The sequence below is a fragment of the Bubalus bubalis genome, chromosome 1 (assembly GCF_019923935.1).
Source record: "Bubalus bubalis isolate 160015118507 breed Murrah chromosome 1, NDDB_SH_1, whole genome shotgun sequence".
Lineage (NCBI taxonomy): Eukaryota > Metazoa > Chordata > Mammalia > Artiodactyla > Bovidae > Bubalus > Bubalus bubalis.
Window position 1 is genome coordinate 48,759,006 of NC_059157.1, and position 21,189 is coordinate 48,780,194.

At 46.5% G+C, this 21,189-nt stretch overlaps 1 protein-coding gene across 6 annotated transcripts in view; it reads right to left on the minus strand.

Annotated features, from left to right (window-relative positions):
* The window catches only part of HUNK (hormonally up-regulated Neu-associated kinase), a 128,694-nt gene that overhangs the window by 19,332 nt on the left and 88,173 nt on the right, over positions 1–21,189 (minus strand). For 5 of the 6 annotated variants that reach the window (XM_006074586.4, XR_003108226.3, XR_006549692.2 and 2 more), the window contains exons 6-8: positions 14,754–14,889; positions 7,961–8,123; positions 1,868–1,951 (exon numbers count right to left, since the gene is read on the minus strand). In XM_006074586.4, the coding sequence (XP_006074648.3) occupies positions 1,868–1,951; positions 7,961–8,123; positions 14,754–14,889 (383 nt within the window). The remainder of the gene's footprint in view (positions 1–1,867; positions 1,952–7,960; positions 8,124–14,753; positions 14,890–21,189) is intronic. The other variant, XM_025281744.3, reaches the window with a different exon arrangement.

Here is a 21,189-nt window from a genome sequence, read left to right on the forward strand (position 1 = left end):
CACCGTCTCTGATCTTCCTCTCGCAACCCAAAAGCTGTGCATGTGCTTCCTGCCCAGAACCAACCCACACAACCCACCCCACCAAAGGCTCATCTCCACCCTCACCATGCTGGAGCCTCACAGTCTCAGAGGAAGGGGGCCTTCAGCCCAGGGTCAGGGCTAGACCCCACCTGGGTTGCTCCGAATGCCTGTCCGTCCCCACCCTCCACTGTGCTTCCTTCCTCTGCCCCCGACCCTGACTCCTTCCCAACCCCGTGCATCCTTCAAGCAGAGGTGGTCATGTCCCCCCCTCGCCATTCATCACCAGCATCATCCAGAGAGAGATCTATGCTTACCGTCTTCACTCCCCCAAAATCCAGGCAATCTCTTCTCTGCCCTTCCACTTCCTCCACGACAAGCAGCTGCTCAGCTGTCACCACGGGCCATTTTATACTTGACCTTTCCCATGTCCTCCCCAACATCCTTCCCTTCTGGGTCTCCGGCTGCCCGAGGACCTTCACTCGTTCCTGTCATCAGCATCTCCTCTTCTCTGCCTGCTTGAATCATGCCATCCCCCAGGCTCTGTCTAGAGTGATCAGCCTTCCCTTCCCAACCCAGCTGCCTACACCAGCCCCGCCTTGATGCTCAGGGCGGCTTCATTCACACACGGCAGCTCAGCAACCCTGTCACCTGTATCACTGCATGGTCTGGGCCACGTCCCACTTGCTTTCTCCTGCCACGATGAAGCACAGCCCAGCGGGCTCCACATTCTATGGGAAATCCCTGAGCAGGCAAGGGAGCCCCCACTGGACAGAACAGTGAATGAGGGGTCCTGGGGTGGGGGACCCTCACCCTGTGCTCCAGGCCCTGGATCTGGAGATGCTAGCATGATCTCTTAACAAACACGGATTTGGGGTCCGAATTTGGGATAATACGATACTAGTCTTTACTCTGAAACCAAAGAATCTTGGTATTTTCCCTCAGGTACGTCCTAGGTAGCATCAGGTCGCCAGGGACAGCAGACCGGAAAGGTTCACTCCTGATCCTTTTTCCCGATCCTCACCTTCCTTACTTTCTTCTCCTGATGCCAAGTGTTACATACACATGTCTTTCAGCATCTCATTTTTATCTTTTGGCGATCTGACAGTAGATTCCAACTGTGACTCCATTGGGAATCCTCCAGTGAGCTTTAAAAAATACTGGTCCCCGGATTTGGGACTTCCCTGGCAGTCCAGTGGTTAGGACTCCGTGTTTCCACTGCAAGAAGCATGGGTTCAATTCTTGGTCGGGGAACTAAGATCCCTCACATGCTACATGGTGCAGCAAAAAACAAAAAACAAAAAAAACAGAAAACATCGACCCCCGCCCCACTCCTGCCCCCTGAGTTCCAATGGAATGGGTCTGAGGTGTGGCCCAGGCATTCACAAGTTGAAATGCCCCCTGGGGATCCTACCATATGACCACAGCTGAGAACCACAGTCTGGAGACTGAACAACAGCGGCCCCGCTGTAAGCCGTTTCTTACAAAGTGAAAGTGTGAGTCGCTTCAGTTGTGTCCATCTCTTTTCAACCCTAGGGACTGTAGCCTGCCAGGCTCCCCTGTCCGTGGTATTCTCTAGGCATGAATACTGGAGTGGGTAGCCATTCCCTTCTCCGGGGGATCTTCCCCATCCAGGGACTGAACCCAGGTTTCCAGCATTGCAGGCAGATTCTTTACCATCTGAGCCATCAAGGTAAGCCATTTCTTAAGGGCTCAGGAAAGCGAGTAAGTATTTGTCTCTGGCTACTTCCATGTCCCACAACAACTGGCTTCCTTTCCAGTCCTCTTCCCATAAGGGAAATCCACTCTTCCTAAGAGGTCCCGGGTTTTGCTCTGGGGAGCCACTCACCTCATAGGGCTCCTTGGTGGGCCTGCACCTGTCTATCTGGTAGAGCTGGGTCTTGTAGCAGATGCTGTCCTGGAAGTCAGATTTCTACCGGAGAAGAAAAGAAAAAAAGCCTGGCTTAACTCTTGGAAAATAGGAATGTCTATCAAGCAATCATTAATTTTTAAGCCAGGGCTTGGCTGAGAAACAACAGAATGCGGTTGGCAGGGCACTGAAGAGCAGTGCAGAGACTCCTCCGAGGACAGCCCGCAGGAGCGTGGGGAGAGGCAGGACCCAGCTTCCTGGCTCTGCCAGAAAAGGGCTTGGTGGCCCTGGGCACGCCACTGCCCCTGCCGCACCTCTGCTCTTTCATCTGTGCGACGAAGGCCACGCTAAGATGTGAGCTCAGAGACTGAGTATGTGAGCTGGGGAGGACAGCTCACTTTATGGAACTACTGAACGGGATGCAGGTCTTGCTTATATAAAAACAGGCCTAAGAACTTCCCTAGTGGCGCAGTGGATAAGAATCCACCCGCCAATACAGGGGACATGGGTTCAATCCCTGGTCCAGGAAGATCCCACAAGCTATGGGGCAACTAAACCCTTGCAACCACAACTACTAAAGCTGTGCTCTAGAGCCCATCCTCTGCAACAAGAGAAGCACCACAATGAGAAGCCCGTGTACCGCAGGTAGAGAAAAGCTTACGTGAAGCGACACGGACCCAGTGCAACCAAAAATAAATTAATTAACCTAAAAAATAAAAACAGGTCTAAAATGGATAAATAACAAGGACCTACTATATAGCACAGGGAACTAACTATATTTGATGTCTTATAAAAACTTACAATGGAAAATAATCTGAAAAAGAATATATATATATATAGGTATAACTGGATCACTTTGCTGTGGACATGAAACTAACACAACACTCTATCAACCGGACTTCAAGTATAAAAAAACAGCCTTAGTTCCTGCTCCCCACCCCAATAAAAATCACAGCAATTCATAATATAGCTTAAAGAAGAAGATATATAACCACACCTAAGATGGCCTAGGGGTACAATTTAGGTGCAGTCCTCTCTGGCGACAGCTGAAATTAAATGACTGATTAATGAATCAGTCAACAAATATTCCCAGAAGGCCTTTACAGGCTCTCCAAATTAAAATCTATGCATCTAGGTTTTAGAAAGAGGAAGCAAGAATCAAGGGAGAAGGGAGAAATGGCAATTAAAGTATAATATTTTACTTTTTAGTTCACTGGTTGCCCTTTCAAAATTATATATGGTTGTTAGTAATTGGTTAATGATATTAATAACTGGGACAGTGCCTTGGGTACAATTAAATTAGCCTTGCATGGAAATTACTGAGTGGACTAGCTATAGTTATTTGTGGGCAATCAGTTCAGTTCAGTTCAGTTGCTCAGTCGTGTCTGACTCTTTGCGACACCATGAATCACAGCACGCCAGGCCTCCCTGTCCATCACCAACTCCCGGAGTTCACTCAGATTCACATCCATCGAGTCGGTGATGCCATCTAGCCATCTCATCTTCTGTCGTCCCCTTCTCCTCCTGCCCCCAATCCCTCCCAGCATCAAAGTCTTTTCCAATGAGTCAACTCTTCGCATGAGGTGGCCAAAGTACTGGAGTTTCAGCTTCAGCATCATTCCTTCCAAAGAAATCCCAGGGCTGATCTCCTTTAGAATGGACTGGTTGGATCTCCTTGCAGTCCAAGGGACTCTCAAGAGTCTTCTCCAACACCACAGGTCAAAAGCATCAATTCTTCGGCACTCAGCTTTCTTCACAGTCCAACTCTCACATCCATACATGACTACTGGAAAAACCATAGCCTTGACTAGACGGACCTTTGTTGGCAAAGTAATGTCTCTGCTTTTCAATATGCTATCTAGGTTGGTCATAACTTTCCTTCCAAGGAGTAAGCGTCTTTTAATTTCATGGCTGCAATCACCATCTGCAGTGATTTTGGAGCCCCAAAAAATAAAGTCTGACACTGTTTCCACTGTTTCCCCATCGATTTCCCATGAAGTGATGGGACCATTGTGGGGAATAATTCACTCTTAAAAGCAGTCAACCACCTAGACACTGGTTCTCAGACCATCTATGTCCTGTGATTTAAGGGTTAAGTGTGAAACAGACAATAAAATAAGAACCGTCCCCTGTTAGAACTATGTTAGCTTCTACCAGGAACTTCTCAGCAGTGTGTGTGGGGGTGTGTGTGTGTGTGCACGCACGTGCTCAGTCGCTTAGTCATGTCCACTCTTTGCGCCTCAATAGACTGTAGCCCTCCAGGCTCCTCTGTCCATGGGATTTCCCAAGCAAGAATACCGCAGTGGGTTGCCATTTCCTACTCCAGCTTCTCAGTAGACAAAACCACAAAGCTTTGCCACCCTGCAACATTTGCAGCTCTGATGCTGAGTGATCACAGAAGATGGCAAGACACCTGGAGAAGGCAGGACACAGCCCAAGAGCTTCACACAAATGTCTCTTACTTGGGATGAGCCCCGTGATTGTTTAAGAGTGTGAGTAACTGGGTCTCTACAGAGGTAGATGCAAGAAACTATTTTTTAACACAAAAGCCCCTCTATCTTACCGATCAGTATTCGGAGCACTGATTCTGCTGAGAGAAGGAATATGCTTAGGAAAGTACAGTGTCACCCTTTAAACATGTGGAATCATGAACGTTATAGGCAGTTTCCTGCAAACACTTTTTAAAACTCATATTTGAGTGGCATTCATTATTTCAAAAAGAAAATCAGTGTGTGACCCTCCTCTGTCCCTTTTACTTGAGAACTGCTTGTCTCTAGCATGGTGGTCTCTAAATGGTGTGACCTGGAGCCCATATGAGTGAAAAAGTTGTATCGACAATATGTGCATATTTATTTTATAAATTATAAGCATGTACTGTACTAATATATCATTATAAAATATACATTATAAAATAATGTACATTATAAAATATGCAATAAAATGGGGATTTAAAAAGGATAAGGAATATATGGGACATGTGGTTTTTTTACAAAACCACTAGGGCTTCCGTGGTGGTCCAGTGGTTAAGAATCCCCTTTGCAACACGGAAACACAGGTTCAATCCTGGTCCGGGAGGATCCCACACACCACAGGGCAACTAAGTCCATGTACCACAAGTACCCAGCCCACGCGCTGCGGCTCCCGAAGCCTGTGCGCCTAGAGCCCGAGCTCCACAAGAAGAGAAGCCGCCGCAAGGAGAAGACCAGGCGTCGAAACTAGAAAGCAGCCCGTGCACAGCAACGCAGACTCAGAGCAGCCAAAAATGAACAAATAACAACTTCGTTTAAAGAAATAAAAGAGAAATGAGAAATGGCTTCAAGTCTAACATGTCTTTGGAGTCCATCACCATAGGTGAACAGAGGACCTCTGTTCTCTGGGGTAAGAGAATTTCTTAATCCCTCCTATCACATAGTAAAATGATATAAATAAAACATTATGGGTCAGGGGTCCAGTCTTTTTGACCTCCACTTCTCTCCTGTGGCGGCTTTCCTGTGACCATGGTATTGTTTCTGAAATCCAGCTGTATTTCTGCTCCCTTCCAAAGTTTCATTCCATCCCTGCTTCTAGAGCATGTTTTTTTTTTTTTTCTCCCTCATAAAACACTGCTTTCATTTTTAACAGCCATTTACTATAATGTTTCTTCTCATCAAAGGAAAGTACCTCTTTCCTTTGAAAGTGAAAGTGTTAGTCACTCAGTCGTGTCTGATTCTTTGCAACCCCATGGACTGTAGCCCTCCAAGTTCCTTTGTCCATGGAATTCTCTAAGTAAGAACACTGGAGTGGGTAGCCACTCCCTTCTCCAGGGGACCTTCCCAACCCAGGGATCAAACCTGGGTGTCCTGCACTGCAGGCGGGTTCTTTACATCTAAGCCACCACGGAAGTCCTATATCTTTCCTTTGGTGGCTCACACAAAATAAAAAGTTCTTCTGTGGATAATTTCACATCGAAGCCAAATCTAGGAAATACCCTAAGCTGAATCAGCTTAGAAACATCTATCCTTCCATTGCATTGTTTAACAAACCTCCCATCAAGTTTCTTGATCTATTCAGCAATGTTTTCTAGACGTCTTCCAAATCTATTTGCTAACAAGAGACACAGTCTAACCATCTTGTCTTCTGGGCATCATTTTGGTCATTTCTACCTCACCAGGAGAATACCATTTCCCCAACTGTCAGTGAATTTTCATCTTTAGCTCTAATTGGGCTATCACATAACTTTATGTATTTTTTAAATTTTTTATTGGAATACAGTTACTTTTCAATGTTGTTAGTTTCTGCTATGTAGCAAAGTGACTCAGCCATGTGTATACACATATCCCCTCTGTTTTTGGATTTCCATCCCATTCAGGTCACCACAGGGCACTGAGTAGAGTTCCCTGTGCTATATCCCATTAGTCATCTATTTTATACGCAGTATGTGTGCTCAGTCACTCAGTCGTGTCTGACTCTGCGACCCCGTGCACGGCAGCCCTCCAGGCTCCTCTGTCCATGGGATTCTCCAGATAAGAATACTGGAGTGGGTTGCACTTTCCTTCTTCCAGGGGATCTTCCTGACACAGGGATCAAACCCAGGTCTCCTGCACTGAAGGCAGATTCTTTACCATCTGAGCCACCAGGGAAAATAGTGAATATATGTCAATCCCAATCTCCCATATCACACGACTTTAAGTAGCACTGCAAAATTCCAGAAGTTCATCTTCATGTTTTGGATTCTGAATGTCTTCCTAACAGTGATGACCTCACACAGATCTCAAGGCACACACACACAGGATGAAGACCATGCTTCAAGACAGTGGGTGTGCAATCACACTTCAGATGGGCTTCCCAACAACTGCACATTTCTCTGCATGACTTCTTGTTAGATCTGGTCAGCCCTCACCATTCTGAGTAGGAGAAACAGCAGGAAAGATATGCAGAATCCCCACTGCCTCTGATCTAGCTTTCTTTGCAGATTTCTTTTTCAGCCATTGTTCATTTGGAAAGAGTTGATTTATGAAGGGCTTCCCACTTGGTGCTAGTGGTAAAGAAGCCGCCTACCAATGCAGGAGACCTAAGAGACTTGGGTTTGATCCCTGAGTTGGGAAGATTTCCTCGAGTAGGAAACGGCAATCCACTCCAGCATTCTTGCCTGGAAAACTCCATGGACGGAGGAACCTGGCAGGCTATACAGTCCATGGGGTCGCAAAGAACCTGTCACGACTGAAGCAACTTAGCACGCACAGCACGATTTAGTCAAAACCCTTGTAGCTCAGTCCATAAAGAGTCTGCCTGCAATGCAGGAGACGGGTTTGATTCCTGGGTCGGGAAGATCCTCTGGAGCAGGAAATGGCAACCCACTCCAGTATCCTTGACCGGAGAATCCCGTGGACAGAGAGAGCCTGGTGGGCTACAGTCTATGGGGTCGCAAGAGTCGGGCACGACTGAGCAACTAAGCACACACACACACAGATATGGAAGCATGTAAACTCCCTCACCCAGGCACTTATAAACTGCATGTGCAGAAGGATACATGTGACCAAAGCATGAGGGTACCACGGTCCAGCACAGACCCCCAGCTGCACCTCCCTCACCTGTGACACGGGACGCCTGGTGCCCAGACTAACTGAAGAAGCCGTGGTCAATTTCACTCTTGTTTTCTAGAGAAGTCAATGTGAAGAGTGGCTTTTTCATCTACCCTGCTTTAGAGGTGAATGTTTGAGCGGCTCTGCTCCCCAGTTTTTATGACCACACAAGCCCCAGTACCCCTAAGTGGGGACCCCAAGGAGCCAAGAGAAACAGGAACAAAAAAGGCAACAAGAAGCTGAAGGGAAAAAAAGCTTGAGTCTCTTGCGAGTTGGCCCAGAACTTAGCTCTGTGGGAGAATATTTTAAAAACACCTCAGATAAAAAGCACTCCCCGAGAAGCAGGTTTTGCTCCTCTTTTCTGCCACATTCAGGAAACTCAACCTCACATGAGTTTCAATTAACAGCTCAGATCAAGTGTCGGCCACTGGGAAACACTTCGGGTGTCAGAGCTCTCTGGTTTTTTTTTGTTCATAGAGAGCAGAGAGAACCAACACAGGGCCCCACTCACCCCTGACAAGTAGCGCTCGAGCTTCTTGTTTAGGAGGAAGTAGATGGCGAGGATGTGGCAGGCGCGGTTGGAGAGCACGGTGTTGATCACATCACTGTTCTTGTAGCCCAGCTTCTCGGTCATGTGCAGCACCACGCTGGGGCTCAGGTCTTCCAGGGAAATCCTGCTCGACAGAGGCACAGAGAACCAGTCACTGCGAGGCTCTGGGGTCCCCTTAATGATGCTCACAAGCATGGCAGCACAGAAACCCCCTCCCACCCTCAAACACTCAAGGGCTCCCTCGTGGACAGTTAGTCCACTCATTCATTCACTTGACTTCTTATTATGAACCATTAACATACACAACAAAAGAAAGGGAATAGTCTAATTACCCTATATATGCATGCTAAGTCACTTCAGTCGTGGCTGACTGTGTGAGCCTACGGACTGTAGCCTGCCAGGCTCCTCTGTCCATGGGATTCTCCAAGGAAAGAATACCAGAGTGGGGTGCCATGCCCTCCTCCAGGGGATCTTCCCGACCCAGGAATTGAACCTGTGTCTCTTGCGTCTCCTGCATTGCCAGGCGGTTCTTTACCATTAGTGCCATCTGGGTATCACCCTATGTGTGCAGCCAATAAGACATTACTTTGTCAACAAAGGTCCATCTAGTCAAGGCTATGGTTTTTCCAGTAGTGATGTATAGATGTGAGAGTTGGACTATAAAGAAAGCTGAGTGCAGAAGAATTGATGCTTTTGAACTGTGGTGTTGGAGAAGGCTCTTAAAAGTCCCTTGGATTGCAAAGAGATCCAACCAGTCCATCCTAAAGGAGATCAGTCCTGGGTGTTCATTGGAAGGAGTGGCGTGGAAGCTGAAACTCCAATACTTTGGCTACCTGATGCGAAGAATTGACTCATTGGAAAAGACCCTGATGCTGAGAAAGACTGAGGGCAGGAGGAGAAGGGGACAACAGAGGATGAGATGGTTGGATGGCATCACCAACTCAATGGACATGGGTGTGGGTGACCTCTGGGAGTTGGTGATGGACAGGGAGGCCTGGCATGCTGCGGTTCGTGGGGTTGCAAAGAGTCGGACATGACTGAGCGACTGAACTGAATTGAACTGAGTACCTGGTTGAACTAACTGTTAGCACTTTGCCTTTCTTTCTTTCTTTCTTTCTTTCTCCCTTTCTTTTTTCCTTTTCTTTCTCCTGTCCTTCCTTCTTCCCTTCACTTCCCTCTTTCTTCCTTTACTAAAGTATTTCAAATCACAAACTTTTTTTTCCTAAACACCTCAGGATGCATCTTTAAAAACCAATGACATCTCCTGCAGGATCATAATACCTTCAAAACATCCCCAAAATTTTAGAAATCTCTTAATATTCTCTGATATCTAGACTATATTCCAATTTCCCTATTCATCCCAAATTTCTTTACAATCTGACTTTTTTTTTCCCTTAAAATGTATTTATTGAACTGGGTAGAGCCCACGTAGTTTGGGTGGATGTTGGGTTGGGAAAGAAGGGTATTCAGGAGCCAGCCCAGACCATGTTTAAAGGAACAATGTGAGCTCTCATTGTGAACAATGTGAGTTCACAAAGAGGGGATTTGGGATTCAGCTGTGAAGTTGGATGCTCTCAGAGGACAGGTTAAAGCTTCTACACAGGAGTGATATGAAGATAAACTCCCTTGTGATAAAATGCCCCAAAATGAATGCCAGGTGTGTATATATCTACTTATTTGCTCATTCAAGTCCCTGCTTCATGGAGTTTACATGGCAATGGGGAAGAGAGAAAATAAATCCATTTATTCTTCACAACAGTCTTACGAAGGGCACCAGAGCTTCCCTGGTGGCTCAGTGGTAAAGAAACTACCTGCCAATGCAGGAGACATGGGTTCAGTCCTTGGGTTGGGGAGATCTCCTGGAGAAGGAAATGACAACCCACTCCAGTATCCTTGCCTGGAAAATCCCATGGACAGAGGAGCCTGGCGGGCTACAGTCCATGGGGTCACAAAAGAGTTGGTCATGACTTAGCAACTAAACAACAACAAACCATTATTATCCCCATTTAACAGATGAAGAAACCGAGGCCCACAGCAGGAAAGTAACTTGTCCAGGCACACACTGGCAAGAAGTAGCAGCCATGTAGAACATGAAAGCAGGAGAAGGGCATAGGGAATACATGTGTTGGTAGTGGAGGTGTGTCACAGATACAACGTTCTACATTCCAGAAGAGAGAGGCAAGGACAATACTCTGTGAGCAGAAAGCAAGCGCATCTGGCTAGAAAGCTCTGTAGCCCCACCAAAGAGTCTGGAGACATTTTTGGTGGGACCTCAGAACCATAACTGGAGAAGGCAATGGCACCCCGCTCCAGTACTCTTGCCTGGAAAATCCCATGGACGGAGGAGCCTGGTAGGCTGCAGTCCATGGGGTCGCGAAGAGTCGGACACGACTGAGTGACTTCACTTTCACTTTTCACTTTCATGCATTGGAGAAGGAAATGGCAACCCACTCCAGTGTTCTTGCCTGGAGAATCCCAGGGATGGGGGAGCCTAGTGGGCTGCCGTCTTTGGGGTCGCACAGAGTTGGACACGACTGAAGCAACTTAGCAGCAGCAGAACCATAACACTAGGAAAAACCACAGGGTACAACCCCATAGTGGTGCAGAAGAAGAGACCAACTTGCCAAGCTCACAAGGACAGCAAGGGCAGACCTGGGTCTGTTGGCTATTGTAACTAGGTCAGCTCTCCCTCTCGTAGGTCTGGCTAAGTGCCACCCAAAGAAAAGGTTCCCGATAAACTACAAAATCTGCCTTCCTCACTCCTGTTGGCTACAAAAATCGCAAATTCTAGAAACAGTTTGGAGTAGGCTTGCTATGATTAATGGTTAAAAATAATAACATCTGTTTTAAAAGGATACGATTACTTGAAGGTTGCCAAAGCACTTAACATACAGAACACAACTGTTTGAAACCACCTGGTAACATCCATGTGCCCCTGGCCGTGCTCTTAATCAGTGAAACCACGCCTACTTGACCCCACTCCTGGCCAATGAGATCACTGCCCTTTTATGTTGGCCAATCAGACCACAGCCTCATGGCCACTCCTTCAGCCAATCAGATCATGATTTTTGTGACTCCACCCCAGCCAATCATCCATGGCTGCCGTTTGGATAGCTCCACGCTCTACCTGGAGCAGGTCCTGGAAGGGAGTGTGCTCTGGGTGTGAGATGCCACCAGGGTGGGGCTGGAGGCAGAGGTGAGAGGAGAAAAGTGAGCAGTCTCTGCCCTTCCTACCCACTGTCTTCAAAAACAGGTGAGCTCTGCCAAACGTAGACTGGCTCTTGACTAATAGCAATATTTTGAACGTTTTCAATATGCAATGTATATATTGAGTGCCTGAAGAATCCCATGGACAGAGGAGCCTGGCAGGCTATATAGTCCATAGGGTTGCAAACAGTCGGACACGACTTAACAACTAAACCACCACCAACCATACTTGTATCAGTTGTTGAATTTGTAGTACCTCTCCAAGTTTCAATGATATAAACAATATTTAAAAAGTGTTCTAGAATACGAGGTACAATTTTGAGTCAATATGTATTAAAGTCAATTTCATTCCAGTGTGGTCTAATTCTGTCCTTTGTTACCAATGACCTGCTTTCCCTCCCACCCATCTCCAGGTGGAGAGACAGTCCCAGGCAGGGTGATGGAGGAGGCAGCCAAGGTCTGCTCTAGAAAAAAATGTCTGCTGCCCGAACAGAGAGGAGAGCCTGGTATACAGCAGACATCTGTAACTGACTGGCGTGAACTTATTATAAAAAGTTTCCCTTTAAAGATATTTTCTTCTTGCCTCTTGCAGGTCAACTCAGAGGCTTGAAGGAATTAACAGAAGGCTTTACAGAACAGTGATAGAAAACATGAGACCTTTATTTTCTCTCTTTCCCAACAGTAAAACACTGACAACATCTAAAATAATTAAATCTGGGGCTACATATGTTGAGAAGCTATAAAATAGACTTCAAAGAGAAAATATTCCTTTCTCCGGTTGCGTGTTCTTATTTTGTTTATCTGTGTCCTGGTAAAATCAGAAAAATAATTATCAAGGGCACTTTTTTTTTTTTTTTTTTGCATTCTATCTTTTTCAAAATAAAGACTAAGGAAGACGTGTCTTTTCTAACAGTTTAGATTTCTGGTTTCATTACTTTAAAAATTGGACATTGGTTTGCCTCGAAAAATTGGACATTGATTTGCCTCATTAAATGAGTAATGAGCCTTACCTAAAGAGAAGGCATTGAGCTGCCGCTTTCCTTCAAATGCAAGTTCTCAATCATTTTTACAATCTACCCAACTAGATCTTAAACAGCCTTTATGCCTCTGACCAAGTCCAAATGCAAAAAGGACCAAACTGGCAGAGCTAGTACAGGTACCTAGAATTTACGATTTAATCTACAAAAGGCTGTTTATAACCCGTGGAGAAGCGACAAAATGAGCAGGGCATGAATCTCTGAATGAAGATGCAACCAGCAAGGAGGGAGGGCTGTATCTCTAATAGCTGCTTCACGCCCTTCAACACCTGCTGCACTGAGGGGGTTGAGTCTGCTCATTTAGATGGTGATTACATTAGGTTAATGACTCATTTGGCCGCCACCGGTGCCTACTCCCTTATAGAGAGCAGAGCTGTGTACTGCTAGGCAGCGTGAGCCTGGTAATGAGGCTCGGCCCCTTGGCTTCGCTTTCCATCTCACGTTCGGCTAATATTTCTGGTGTCTATTTCAGGTACTAGCCCACATCGAGCCAGCACTGGAAACCAGCAGTCTGTTTCCAGGTTCCCTTGGTAACCCAAGTCCCCTAGACTTTGTTTAAATTACCTCTCATGAGTCAAAGGCTAGAATTCTAGATGGCAGCTCTCTCTGGCCAAGGCAAGTGTCAGTGGGGCCCAGGAGCCAGGTTGCAGGTCCCAGCAATGTCCACGCACGCCCTCGGAAGCCCCTCAGAGCCTCCTCCCCAGGATGGAGCTCTGCCTGCCCCTCTTGTTTGGAGAAGCTGCTGCTGCAGCTTTCATAGGGCTCAGGGCCTGTTTCCAGACTGTCCTGGGTGGATGTCACCCCCTTCCCTGCCCTGTCACTGCTCTACGCGTCCCCCTTCTTCAGTGGCTCCCGCATTGTCACCTGGGCTTCAGATCTAGAATGTGCAGGCCCCTCTAGGTCTGAAGGAAGAAGGACTCTAGGTGAGTCTCAGTCCTGGAAGGTATTTGGCCCCTGGGGTCTTCACATTTGCTCTAAAGTCACCAAAGGGTGGGGGGCTTCCCTGGTGGTCCAGTGGTTGGGGCTACGCCTTCCAAGGCAGGGGATGCAGGTTCTGTCCCTGGTCAAGGAGCTGGGATCCCACATGCCTCAGCCAAAAAAAAACCCCCAAAACACAGCACAGAAGCAGTATTGTAGCAAATTCATTGAAGACTTTAAAAAATAATGGTCCACATTAAAAAAAAAAAAAATTAAAAAATTTTTTTTACAAAATAAAGTCACCAAGGGGAGGGTCCTTATCCCCCTAACTCAGACTAGTGAGCAGTATGTCAAACGAGTAGGGGAAAAGGTCAAGGAAGTATTTTCCTGTGTGACTCTTTGCCACCCCATGTCGCCCTCCAGGCTCCTCTGTCCATGGGGTTCTCCAGGAAAGAATTCTAGAGTGCGTAGCCATTCCCTTCTCCAAGGGATCTTCCCGACCCAGGGATCAAATCCGGGTCTCTGGCCTTGCAGACGGATTCTTGACTGACTGAGCCACCAGGGAAGCCCAGGATTTTCCTGTGCTTGTTTACAAGTCTGTAGCCGATACCCCCACTCGGGGACACGTGGGCCATCACAAGGTGTCCCTCCGTGTTTCCATACTGTGGGCTCCTGCCTGGAAGCTTCCTCATGGACTCCTTCTCGAGCAAACGGCACAGGGAAACATGGGCTGAAGCCTTTCCCGCCTTTCTTCCTGCCCCCAACATTTCAGAGCAGGGACTCGGGGCTGAAACAAACATCAGAGCAAAGAGGAGGCAAAAGAGGAGCCTGTGGGTCATTTTGAAGGGACGGGGGCAATTCCCCTGGATTCCAACAAATGCTGGCAGGACAGCTCTTGAGTGGAACACACACACACACACTCATACACACACTCAGATACACTCACAGACACTCCAGCAGACACACATACACACTCCCATACCCTCACACACTCAACACAGATTCACACACTGAAACATATACAGACACAGACATCCACAACCCACAACCAGGCATACTCAGACACACACACACTCAAACAGACACACAAACAGACACTCCAACAGACACACATACACACTCACATACCCTCACACACTCAACACAGATTCACATACTGAAACACATACACTCACACACACAGGCTTACTCAGACACACACACACACTCACTTGCTCATTCAGGCCTTAGCTTGTCTAAACAGTCCCTCTGTGTGAATTAGAAAGAGGTGCCGCTCAAGAGAGACAGAGGCCTTCAGCAGCAGGTTTGAGGAGGGGAGAGTAGCCTGGACTTCAGCCCCCATGTACCCTTTGGCAGGTGCCCCCTGAAGGGTGCACTCTGCACAACCACGTGGGATGGCCCCGCCTACACTTCCCCTGGTGCACAGAGGGGAACCCCACGTGCGGACCTGTGGGTGCAGAGAGGGGCAGGGCAGCCAAGAGAAGATGTGGCCTTCCCTTGAGTCACATAGAGCATCCTGTCCACAACTATTCACGGCTTGTAAGACAGGCCCCATCTCGCCTGAGGAGGGTCCCTCTGCATGCACTGAGTACCTGTTGGGATAGGTGATGTTACACGGCACTTTGCCCACGTAATTCTCATTCAGCCAGCGATTCGCCAGCGCCTGCTGAATGTTGGGCCTCTTCACAGGATCTGGTTCCAGGAGAGAACGCAGGAAGTTCACGGCTCCTGTGAAGACATTGGGCAAACGTCACATCTGTTACAGGCTGAAGGCAGACCAAGGTAGGTGACCCACCACACCTCCCGGGCCACTGCTCATCTATTTTCTGGATCCTGGGGGGCCACCCATCCAGAGTATAAGATATCTGTCCAAGGAGGTATCTGGAACATGGTAAAGCAGGAACTGGTGTGGGTCTCCCCACATACCATACTTCCCCAAACCCCTTGTGGTTTCTCTTGTGGTTCACCACTAAAGGTGAGCCAAAGAGGAATGGACAAATGTAAAAAGACAATGCTGGATCTCAAGGTAGGTTTTAAGGAATTTATACATAGGCCTTTCAGGTGGCACTAGTGGTAAAGAACCCACCTGCCAATGCAGGAGATGTGAGAGATGCAGGTTCGATCCCTGGGTTGGGAAGATCCCCTGGAGGAGGGCATGGCAACCCATTCCAGTACTCCTGCCTGGAGAATCCCATGGACCAAGGAGCCCAGTGGGTTATACTCCATGGGGTCACAAAGAGTTGGACATGACTTAGCGTCTAAACCACTATATATATATATATATATATATATATATATATATATTTGTATATATATGGAATTCCCTGGCAGTCCAGCAACTAAGACTCTGTGCTCCCAATGCAGAGGGCCTGGGTTCGATCCCTTGCAAGGGAACTAGATCCCACGTCAGGGAACTAGATCCTACATGCCACAACTAAAAGATCACGCATGCCACAACCAAGACTCAGATTCTTTTTCAGATTCATTTCCCTTATAGATGACTGTAAAATACTGAGGAGAGTTCCCTGTGCTATACGTGCATCCTTTAAGATTATAACAATGCAGACAAAAATACAACACTAAAGAAAATGTTTATAATGCACATAAAGGTCACAGGCTCCAAAACTGTTGAGCATGAGAATATGCAGATCCTCATATGGACAAAGGCTGCCAGGGATTCCCTGAAAATGAAGATGCTCTGTCTTGCTTGAGTTTGGGGACCAGGATGTTTTCTTATTTATACTCATTTTATAAAGCACTGTGATAGTATCCTTGCAATAGAAAAAATATTCTTTTATGTAACTTTGTACATGATATCCCATTTCCAATATACCAAATAAAACTTTGAGGAAACTAATCTTAATTTGCTTGGTCACCAAACTTTTAAAGTCTTTTCCCCTAAAGCTATTTTTTAGTTTCCTAAGATAATCCATATAGTTAAGGCTGTTGTCTTTCCAGTAGTCATGTACAAATATGAAAGATGGACCATAAAGAATGCAGGACGCCAAAGAATTGATGTTTTCAAACTGTGGTGTTGGAGAAGACTCTTGAGAGTTCCTTGCAAAGCAAGGAGATCAAACCAATCAATCTTACAGGAAATCAACCCTGAATACTCATTGGAAGGACCGATGCTGAAGCTGAAGCTCCAATACTTAGGCCACCTGATGCGAAGAGCCAACTCATTGAAAAAGACCCTGATGCTGGCAAAGATTGAGGGCAGAAGAAGGGTGTGATGGAGGATGAGATGATTGGATGGCATCACTGATTCAATGAACATGAATTTGAGCTAGCTCCGAGAGATAGTCAAGGACAGAGGAGCCTGGCATGCTGCAGTCCAAGGGGTTGCAACAAAGTTGGACATGACTTGGCAACTAGACAATAGCAACAAGATAATCTAACCTTTCAATGAAAAGTCATATAAATTGTCACTTTCTCACAGGCTTCAGTTGTCATTTTTAAAACTGTCCTTTGAAGAATGATGGGTATTATGGTCAACCGTCTTTGCAGGGTAAAAATGAAGCTGTCAAGAGGGGCTAACTCTGATGCCAGAACCAACCCCAAAGGAAAAACTTTTGCTAGGTCAGGCCACCAGGTAACCCCTCCACATAGGTTTCCAAGCAGTGGATGAGGCCACTGGAAGGCCATTTCCTTTTGAGAATGCAGTAAAAATATATGTGTAGATGACAAAGCAGACATGAGAGGTATTTAATATTCTAAGTTTTATAGCTGGGTCTCCAAATACAACTTTTCTACAATGTTCTTCAGTGCTCTGAAGAGCAAATGGGGCTCTAAAAGAGGGCTCTCTCTTGTTGGAACCTCCACCTCCCTTCTCTCCACTTCCCTATATTGTAAGGTCATTTGGATGCATAATCAGGGCATCTATTGGTCAAAGAAAAAAAGACTGTGAGCATAATGAGTTGAAACCAGGAGACTCTTCAGTTAATGATGTTTCTGAGACATCTCTGCTGTTGTCATTGTTCAGTCACTCAGTTGTGTCCGACTCTTTGTGTCCCCATAGACTGCAGCACGCCGGGCCTCCCTGTCCATCACCAACTCCTGGAGCCTACCCAAACTCATGTCCATCAAGTCAGTGTTGCCATCCAACCATCTTGTCCTCTGTGTCATCTTCTTGTCTCTTCTTGTCATCTTGTCATCAACCTCTTGTCATCTTCTCCTCCTGCCTTCAATCTTTCCCACATCAGGGTCTTTTCCAATGAGTCAGTTCTTCGCATCAGGTGGCCAAAGTATTGGAGCTTCAGCATCAACCCTTACAATGAATATTCAGGACTGATTTCCTTTAGGATTGACAGACTGGATCTCCTTGCAGTCCAAGGGACTCTAAAGAGTCTTCTCCAACATCACAGCTCAAAAGCATCAATTCTTTGGTGCTCAGCCTTCTTTATGGTCCAACTCTTACATCCATACATGACTAGTAGATAAACCATAGCTTTGACTAGACGGACCTTTGTCGGCAAAGTAATGTCTCTGCTTTTTAATATGCTGTCTAGGTTGGTCATAACTTTTCTTCCAAGGAGCAAGCGTCTTTTAATTTCATAGCTGCAGTCACCATCTGCAGTGATTTTGGAGACCCCCAAAATAAAGTCTCTCGCTGTTTCCATTGTTTCTCCATCTATTTGCCATGAAGAGATGGGACCAGATGCCATGATCTTAGTTTTTTGAATGCTGAGTTTTAAGCCAACTTTTTCACTCTCCTCTTTCACTTTCATCAAGAGGCTCTTTAGTTCTTCTTTGCTTTCTGCCATGAGGGTGGTGTCATCTGCATATCTGAGGTTACTGACATTTCTCCCAGCAATCTTGATTCCAGCTTGTGCTTCCTCCAGCCCAGCGTTTCTCATTATGTACTCTGCATATAAGTTAAATAAGCAGGGTGACAATATACAGACATATTCCTTTCCCAATTTGGAACCAGTCTGTTGTTCTGTGTCCAGTTCTAACTGTTGCTTCTTGACCTGCATACAGTTTCTCAGGAGGCAGGTAAGGTGATCTGGTATTCCCATTTCATGAAGAATTTTCCACAAGTACTCTTCTGCTATCTTCTTGATTAATATTGTCACCAACAGGAGAATGTTGGATCCCGCCAAAAAAAGATGTCCCATATCCAAGGGCAAAGGAGAAGCTCCAATGAGACAGTAGGAGGGGTGAAACAGTGTTTAGAATTAAATCCCATACCCACCAGAGATACTCAGAGGGCTCAAACAAAACCTTGTGTGCACCGGGACCCAGAGACTCCACAAGAGACTGAGCCAGACCTGCCTTTGAGTGTTTGCGTGTCTCCTGTGCAGGCATGGGTCAGCAGTGGCCTGCCGCAGGGACAGGGGCTCTGGCTGCAGCAGGCCTTGGAGGCACAGCATGGCTCCAGTCCTCTTGGAGGAGGTCGCCATCAGCCCCACCATAGAGCCACCAAACAGAAGACCCACAAACCGGAGAACAGTTATCCCAAAAAAGTTCTCTCACTGCTGCAAAAGTTCCAGGGCCCACAACAGACTTCCCAACCTGGGGGTCTGGCAAAGGGGCTGAGAACCCCCAGGGAATTTGACTTGACGGCCAGTGGGACTTGATTACAGAACTTCCACAGGACTAGGGAAACAGACTCTTAGAAAGCACAAACAAAACCCTGTGCACACCAGGACCCAGGAGAAAGGAGCACTGACCCCACAAGACACTGAGCCAGAGTTACCTGTGAGTGTCCAAGAGTCTGCAGTCGAGGCATGGGAAGACATGCCGCGGGTCAGGGGCACTGAATACAACAGTTCCAGGAGCCATGGTGTGCTGGCCTACATCCTTTTGAAGGAGGTTGCCATTACCACTACCGTAGTTTGGCCTCACAGGGAGGGAACACAGCTCCATCCATCAACAGAAAACTGGACATCTCTGTTGCTTACCCTCAAAGGACCTAAACAGCAACCCAGGCTTTTTCAGAGTGTGATTACCCAGAAGAGCTAAGAACAGACTGGATGTGAGTTTTTGTTCTATTTTCAGAACCAAGCACTCTGCACCATCACAAATTGCTGATGAGCACAAGTAATTTTAGTTCAGATCTCTACCAGTGAATTTTCTTTCTTTGGACATCACAAATATTGCATTAGTATCCAAAAAGGACTTTGAAAACATCCTTGGAGCTCTTTGAAGTCTGTGTGAGGGTCTTGAATATCCCTATGACTCATGAGCAAAAGGCATAAAAATATTTTCCACTGTTCTGGAAAGCTGTGGGGGCCATGGCCACACATCCCACCCAGCACTTCTAAGCCAGCGCTTGGTCTTCGGAGCCAGGCATAGGGATGACCCACCCAGGGTGTGGTCCCTCTCTGAGCCCTGTGTCACAGGAGGTACACACTCCTCCAGTACAAAACCTGTTTCCTCCAAGCATCAGCTTTCTGGAGCCTGGGCTGCCTTGTGTGAGCTCCATGAGCCCGTGCCTTGGGAAAGAGCCCCAGGAGGCAGGCAAAGCCATCAGATTCTTTGTTCTATTGCAGCCCATGGGATGCTGAGAGAGATCTCACCCGTACCAGAGGCTCCTTCACCATCAGCTCCCAGGAGAAAGCAGCAACAGCAATTATTTGACGATTGAGGCTTCTCGGAAATCCTTTTTACCCTATCTATATATATATTCTTTTTTAGATTCTCATCATTATAGTTTATTACAAGATAATGACTATAGTTCCCTGTGCTATACAGTAGGACCTTGTTTATATATAGTCATGCATATCTGTTAATCCCAAACTCCTAATTATCCCTCCTTCCTTGCCCTTTGGTAACTATAAGTTTGTTTTCCATGTCTGCGAATCTGTTTCTGTTCTATAAATAAATTCATTTAAATCATTCTTTTAAGATTTCACATATAAGTGATATCATATGATATTTGTCTCTAGCTGTCTGACTTTGTATGATAATCTCTAGGCCTACCCAAGTTGCTACAATGGCATTATTTCCTTCCTTTTTATGGCTGAGTAGCATTCCAGGGTGTGTGTGTGTGTGTGTGTGTGTGTGTGTGTGTACCACAATTTCTTTAGTCATCTGTCAATGAACATTTAGGTTGCATCCTTGTCTTGGTTATTGTAAATAGTACTGCTACAAACATGTATCTTTTCAAATTAGAGTGTTCTCCAGATACAGGCCCAGGAGTGGGATTGATGGATCACATGGTAATTCTGGCTTCCCCAGTGGCTCAGGGGTGAAGAAACCACCTATGATGCAGGCAACCCAGGAGATGTAGGTTCGATCCCTGGGTCGAGAAGATCTCCTGAAGGAGGGCATGGCATCCCATTCCAGTATTCTTGCCTGGAGAATCCCATGGACATGGCAGCCTGGTGGGCTACAGTCCAGAGAGTTGCAAAGAGTCAAACACGACTGAAGTGCCAGCACACACGCACGCATGGTGATAACTCTATTTTTAGTTTTTAGGGAACCTCTATACTGTTCTCCATAGTGGCTGCACCAATTCACATTCCTACCAACAGTGTAGGATGGTTCCTTTTTTCCCCACACCCTCTCCAGCATTTATTATTTGTAGACTCTTTGATGATGACCATTCTGACCAGTGTGAGGGGACACCTCATTGTCGCTTTGACTTGCATCTTTCTAATGAGTGATGCTGAGCATCTTTTCACGTAAAATCAACTGGCACTGACATGTCCCTCACGGATGCTGACATCCACCTTCAGTATCACCTCAGTGACTTCATGGTGCAAAACCCGCTTGATCTAAAGTGAGTATCTGGAATGCGTTCAAAATGCCTTCCTTGAGGTATAGTGACAAAAAAGGAAAACATGGAAGCTGTGAAAGGCATTCACAACTCTGTGATGTACAAGCACCAACAAGCACAAAGAGAAACTGTCTAGAAGCCAGAATTGGAAAGATCCCAACAGCTTAAGCTTTCGAACTACATGGTGGGGAAGAGAGACGATTCTTGGAAAGCATGCAGAGCAGACTCAAAGGGCAATAACACTGTGCTCTTTTTCAGCTCAAATTTGGCAAAAATTCTTCCAACTTCACCTAAAAAAAAGTGTT